We start from the raw sequence: 6,796 nt of genomic DNA, 5'->3' as shown, positions 1-6,796 counted from the left end.
TTTTTTTTTTTTTTTTTTTTTTGCTTTTCTTTTCTCTTCCTCAGATAATGGCGAAGATAAAAGGACCATACTCGCTTCGGCGATCGAACCAGAGCTCCCTGGAGCTCATGATGGAATGTGAAGAGGACGATTTGTCTCCGTGGCAAATCGAGGCTTCCCGTCGGGCCCTGGATGACTACGAGAAAGCAGTCCAACGTATCAAAGCTGCAAAAGCCCGTCAAATGATACAACAGAAAGCATCGTCTGTTACTACCCCAGCTTGTAAGTTGACAGTTTCTCCCTCTCCACCCTGTTCCCACCCTTTTCTAAGTTAATTTCTATTTTTAGCCAAATAACAAAACCTCTAATGAGGTCACTGTCTACCAGAAAGGTTGCTTTATTCTCTGTTCATCTGGTGCTCTATTTAGTCTGTCTCTGTGCTTTGGTTTTGTCTGTTGTCTACCCTGGGGTGCTGTAATATCCACCCCTGGGATACCCTTGCTGCCTGTCATGGGTGGTAACTGTATGTATAACTGGTACGCTGTCAGTTTATGATGACGAGGGTTCTAGTTCATCAGATCACTGGAACAGCCTGTGTAAATGGCTGAGGAAATTACTATATTAATACCAGGAGTGGTGGTCTCATGTGGATCGGTGTCAAAAGTGTTAACACCAGGTTAATCCTCTTGGTAAAGATAAAGTTATTTAACCCTTTTGTTACCATATTTCTGTTGAAATCCACTGCTGTTTTAATTAATTTTGAAAATAATGAAGAGTTTATTAAAATAATTTTGTTAATTATTAATCTGGGCGTTTGGAACATAAATTTAACATTTTAATGGAGGGTTTTAAATTAGATCCCTTTAACCCTTTTGTTACCCTTTTTCTGTTGAAATCCTTTGACATGTCAAGCTAGTAAAAAAAAGCATGGTTGCCCTCGCATACGGGCTTGTCCCCTGCAACCCTCTCCAGCTGAGCATCCCTAGTCTTGCAGGCTTGTAGGGGCTGGTCCCACGTAACAACCACCCGTGTCGATGCTGCGTACAAGAACCCAGTGCCACTCTGTAAAGTAGTTGGCATTAGGAAGGGCATCCAGCCATAGAAACCACACCAACATGGGGCCTGGATAGCCCTTCAGCTGGTCAGCTCCTATCAAACTGTCCAACCCATGCCAGCATGGAAAACAGATGTTGAATGATGATGATGATGACTTATCATATTTCTGTTGAAATACTTTCTCTTTCTTGCAATTAATTTTGACAATAATGGCGAATTTATTAAAATAACTTTGTCATTATTAATCTTGTGGGTGGAGGCTTTAATTTAGATCACTTTTAAACAGGAAGTTTTTTGTCTCTCTTAGAACCTGGATATGTCTTGGCCAGGTAGGTGTGAAAAGATTGATTGTGTAGCTGTGTGCAATCAAATTGTTAACCTACTTTCCAACATGTTCACGCATGGATAGATAGTTTTAAAACTGCGTGGCACACTCCATTGTTGACCGTGGAACATTGCAATATCGAGCCTCCGGGGTGTGCAAACTACTCACCACCCAGAAGCCTGCCCTGAGGGTAACTGTTTATGTTATTATCTTTCAGCCCTTCCTAGGAGTAAATCCCCTGATGTGATCATTGTTGGTGAGACGCCAGCGACCCGAATTCCAAACCAGGTTCAGCAATCTAGAATGGGTTCGACACAGCTTCTGAAGGTAAGTGTGTCTATATGTTTGTGTGTTTGTTTGTTTTTTTTGTGTGTGTGTGTGTAAGTGTGAATCGTGTGTGTATAAGTGAAAATGTGTTTGTGTGTGTGTGTGTGTGCTTTTCACTTTTGTGGCTCTGTGGTAAGAAGCTTGCTTCCCAACCACATAGTTCGGGGTTCAGTCTCCCTGTGTGGAACCTTGGGCAAGTATCCTTTACTATGGCCTCAGGCCAACCAAAGCCTTGTGAGCGGATTTCATAGACAGACACTGAAAGAAGCCTGTCGCGTGTGTATACACACACACACACACACACACACAAGAAGATGCAGCTGGAAGATAATTCATGTTTAATTCCAAATAATTACTGTGTTTGACAGAGTAATCCGAATGCTAAAGAGTTGAATGTTAACTGAACTTCTGAATCCCTTCGTATCCCGTCATTTTGTGAGTTTATCTTAAAATTACTGTTCTCTTTCTTTTTTCCTCCAGTCCCAACTTCATGCTAACCAATTACAGCGCTCTTCTCTTTCAAACTCCATGCTCACTGCCAACACCCTCAATAAAAATCTTGCGGGAAACATGTCTCTCGGAAAAGTCCAGGGACAAATGCGGAAACCTGGTAAGTTTATGCTTCATGTTTTTTATTAATGCTTTGCCTTCATTAAAAAATTTTTTTCTTCGTTTAACATTCTCCTTCTGTCTAATCTTCCTGTTTTGTCTGTCTGTCTGTCTGTTTGTCAGTCTTATTTGTCTGTCTAGGTGTCTGTCAGTCTATCTAGCTAGCTGTCTGTTTGTCTTTCTAGTTTGTTTATCTCTGTCCATTTGACCACCGCTCTAACCTAACCTCTGACCTCATCTCACTTGTTTACTTGACCTCTCTCTTTTCCTTTGACTGCTAACCTTATCATCACTTGACCATTTCACCTCGCTTTTTCCAGCCTCTGACCACTCACTCGACCTTTCGCCCCACCCCCCTCCGTTGTCTCCTCTAACCTCTGACCTTTTTTCTCTCCCACAGGGGAAAACAGTTCCCTGTCGCAGCAACACTCCCTGATTTTACCAAAGGCTATCTCTTCTTTGCTCTCCGCTGCCAATCACAGACAAGTTGGAAGTGGAAACAGCAGCAACAACAACAACAACAGCAGCCTCGGCCAAAGTGACCAAGGGACCACCAGTGCCAACACCATCGGCTATGGCTTCAAGAAAACCGATCCCTTGGACACTGCCTCGACAACACTGAAACGGGCAGCAGACACAGATTCGGCCCAGTCCCCACCCAAAAAGAAGGTGCAGCGAAAAACTTCAACAGATTCCTCTGCCGGTCAGTTTCTTCTCTTTTGGTCAACAGGGGGCAGTAGTTGTTCAGGAAGGGGTGGGGGGTGGGTGAATTATGTTCTGGTTTTGTTGTCATTGGTCATCATGCCTGGCTGGCTCCTGTCAACCGTCCTATCCATGGATGCATGGAAGATGGACGTTAGACGATGATGATGATGATGATGATTACTCTGTCAACATGTTGTTTTAATTACTCATTCATTATTTCATAGCTTTGAAATTTTGATGATGTGATTGTTTATTTTTAGAATGACATTGTAGGATAAGTGTGAGAGGCTGGATCTGGCCAGTTTGAACATATAACAAGCAGAATATTTGGTCCCTGGATATGGCTGGTTTACATGTTAAACGGTTAAAGAGAGTAGGGAGTTTGTTGAGGGGAGATTTGGCTGTTACATTGTGTAAGGCCAAATGACTACATAGAAGCCCCCTCATTGGTTCACGTGGTCCCTATTTTAACCCTTTAGCATTCAGATTACTACACCAAATTGTAATGCTTATTTATTCACATTGTTTACAATTAATCCTGGATTATCTCATGGCTTTGAGATTTCAATGATGGGATTGTTTGTTTTTAGAATGACACTGTAGGGTAAGTGTGATAAGCTGGATCTGGCCACTTTAAATACTAAGGGTTAAAATGCCGTGTGTGCATCACATCTGAGGATTGAACCTGTGCCCCTGTTTTTGGGGGACTTCATTTTTATTTTGTGTTTTTTTACCTTCTTTCAGGAAACTGGGTCCCACTGGATGAATATTATTATGGCAAAATGGAAGGTGACCCAAATTATTGGGAAGAGAAAGGAGAACACAGATTTAAGGTAAGCTCCCCCTTTTTTTTTATTCTTAAGGGAGTAGAATCTTTAATATAGGGGGCAAAATGCATAATGGCGTTTTGCCCAGGTTAACTTTCTGAGTTAAAAGTCTGCCGAAGTATCACATAAATTTTATAATTGGAAAATTTACTATATTTTGTTCATATGAGTATACCATCCTGCAGGCGCAATAAAATGGGTTTGCAGGTGCAATTGTGCCTGCAGGTGGGCGTTTCCCACCCGCTGCTTTAATCTCTCATCACCTGTCACAAAGCCCCCCGCCCTCATTCAGTAGCACACCTCCTCTCACTTGAGGGACCTTTGTCACACCGGTGCCATGTGGTAGGTGCTCGGTCCTCTCTGTAAAGTGCTCGTTGGCATTAGGAAGGGCATCTAGCTACAGAAAACCTGCCAAAGCAAACCTCGCTGGGGCTAGCACCATGTCAGAAACGCAAAGCACCCACTGCACTCTTTTCTATCTCCATGGCTATCGCTTTGTTCTCTTCTAATTTGTTGTTCTTGTTGTATTGCAGTGTTGGTATTGTTCCAAGATGTTGTACAATAACGTGCGCACCATGATGCACATGCAGGGTCATATTGACAGCGAGAAACAACAGAATCTTGACCTCAGCGACCTCACCCAGTGTAAACATTGCTACAAACAGTTTGATACTCCTTTTGAAATGCAAACTCACATTGAGAAGGTAAGCACTCTCTGTCCTTTTATTTGTTTCACTGTGGCCATGCTGCAGCACTGCATTTGGTCAAACAATAGTCATTAACCTGTCTCCTCTCTCTCTCTCTCTCTCTCTCTCTGCTCTGACCAGGTCCATATGAACAATGCCAACGTGCTCCTGTGTCGCATCTGCGAGAAGGACCATGACAGTCGACTTGCGTTAACCAATCACATGCGCCAAGTGCACACAGCGTGCGAGATGCCATATATTTGTCAAATGTGCAATTTCCGCTCATCCATGTACAGTGACGCAGTCGACCACTTCAAGAAGGTAAGTTCTTTTTTTTTTCTTTTTTTTATGTTTTGGTTTTTTCAGCAGGTGGGGGTTGAACTTTCATTTTTTTACGCCAGTATCTACCACGACTATGATTCACTTGACCTGATGGATCTTCTTCTCAAGCACGGCGTATTCCAAAGGTTTCGGTCATTTGCCATTGCCTCTGTGAGGCCCAGTGCTCAATAGATGCTTTTTATATGCCACCAGCATGGGTGTTAGTTACACGACACCGGCACTGGCCACATTGCCTCCTTGAGGCCCAAACCTCCTGCCCATCTGACTATTTGTTAAAACATGTCTGTTAGCCGATCTGACCTCATAGTCATCTTGCTGTTAGGACAATGTCTGGTTTGTTTTTTTTAAACTTCTGGCTGTTTGTTAAAACAACAAGTCTTAGCTTCTCAGACCCTCCGGTCATCTGTTCGTTTCTCCCTGTATTTCTCTGACCGATGGTCATGTTTGCATTTCAGAAACATGACAGTTCTCCATTCATCCTGTGTCTGTACTGTTTGAAGATATTCCGTGTTAAATTCGTGGCCAATGGCTGGGGTCAGACCCAAATGTACTATCACCACCTCCTGAAACATCAGTCCAAGACGAATTCTCGAAAATGTCCCATATGTAAGCTGACATTCTTCAATTCTTTGGAAGTGAAGGCTCACCGCAAGAAGGACCACCAGTCGAACCAAAAGGGAGTCATAGGTGAGTGACCCTAGCCTACTCTTTCGTTCATTCGTTTTTGTTTGCCTTCATCTTTCTTTTATACTGTCATCTTATTGTCACCATCATCATCATTGTTGTTGTCATCATCATCATCATTATCTCCATCATCATTGTTGTTGTTGTCATCATTACCAACATCATCTCCATTGTTATCTCCATCATCACCGTTGTCAACACCACCGTCATCATTGTCATCTCATCTTCATCACCTCGTCATCATCACCATCATCATTGTTGTTGTCATCATCACCCTCATCAACACCATCGTCGTCATCGTCACCATCATCATTGTCATTGTCATCATCATCATCGTCATCAACATGCGTAATGGCATTGTGTCTGTCTTTATGTTCTGAGTTCAAATTCTGCTGAGGTTGACTTTGCCGTTCATCCTTTAAGGGTCGATAAAATAAGTACCAGTTGCATACTGGGATTGATGTAATCAACTTACCCCCTCTCTTCGAAAACGCTGGCTTTGTGCCAAAATTTGAAATCGAAATCTATATCTCTATACTGTCTGTCTGTGTCTCTGCAGGTATGAATGCCAAATACACGACCCCTGACCAAGTGATGATAAAAGTACCGGAGCCGGGTGTGGCCCCGTCTAAAGACAAAGGGGTGAAGTCATTGAATGCCCCTGCACTCACCAAAGTTATGGACTACCATGGAATGAAGCTACCCGAATACATGGAGACTTATAAATGTATCGAATGCAAAGCCAACATGAACACTGCCGGACACTTCCGGTAAGGGACTTTGTAATCATCGCTTGTCATCGTCGTCATCGTCATCATTTTGTCATCTGATTTCACATTGTATGTCTTGTCTCATTTCATCTCTTTCACTGTTCTCTTCTTGTCTCTTGTCTCATCCGATATTACTACCACCACCACCACCACCACCACAGCATCCATCCATCATCATCGTCACCATCATCACAAACTCTGTTCATTTTTCTAGATATTTCTACATCACTGTACTGATTCCATTTCTCTTACTCCAGCACGATGTACATATAAGTGCGTGTGCTTGTGTGTGTGCACATGCATATATATATATATATATATATATATATATATACACGCACATGCATGTTTGCACAGCCATGTATACACACAAATGACTAACTCATTCATTTACTCACATACAAAAGTCATGCACACACACACACACACACACACACTCGTCTATATGCCTATGCTCCGACCAACCACTAACGTTCTTCTTAAAGT

The 6,796-nt window shown here is 42.6% G+C and overlaps 1 protein-coding gene across 2 annotated transcripts in view; it reads left to right on the top strand.

Annotated features, from left to right (window-relative positions):
• Positions 1 to 6,329, top strand: part of LOC106881809 (zinc finger protein 280D) — a 39,263-nt gene extending 32,934 nt beyond the window's left edge. For both annotated transcript variants that reach the window (XM_052977446.1, XM_052977445.1), the window contains 9 exons: positions 45 to 261; positions 1,578 to 1,687; positions 2,168 to 2,297; positions 2,697 to 2,999; positions 3,746 to 3,834; positions 4,362 to 4,532; positions 4,656 to 4,835; positions 5,312 to 5,543; positions 6,100 to 6,329. In XM_052977446.1, coding sequence (XP_052833406.1) covers positions 48 to 261; positions 1,578 to 1,687; positions 2,168 to 2,297; positions 2,697 to 2,999; positions 3,746 to 3,834; positions 4,362 to 4,532; positions 4,656 to 4,835; positions 5,312 to 5,543; positions 6,100 to 6,314 — 1,644 coding nt within the window. In that variant the 5' untranslated portion in view covers positions 45 to 47 and the 3' untranslated portion in view covers positions 6,315 to 6,329. The remainder of the gene's footprint in view (positions 1 to 44; positions 262 to 1,577; positions 1,688 to 2,167; positions 2,298 to 2,696; positions 3,000 to 3,745; positions 3,835 to 4,361; positions 4,533 to 4,655; positions 4,836 to 5,311; positions 5,544 to 6,099) is intronic.
• The last annotated feature ends 467 nt before the right edge of the window (positions 6,330 to 6,796 follow it).

This window comes from Octopus bimaculoides, chromosome 28 (assembly GCF_001194135.2).
Source record: "Octopus bimaculoides isolate UCB-OBI-ISO-001 chromosome 28, ASM119413v2, whole genome shotgun sequence".
NCBI lineage: Eukaryota > Metazoa > Mollusca > Cephalopoda > Octopoda > Octopodidae > Octopus > Octopus bimaculoides.
This window is presented reverse-complemented; position numbering and strand designations above follow the sequence as displayed.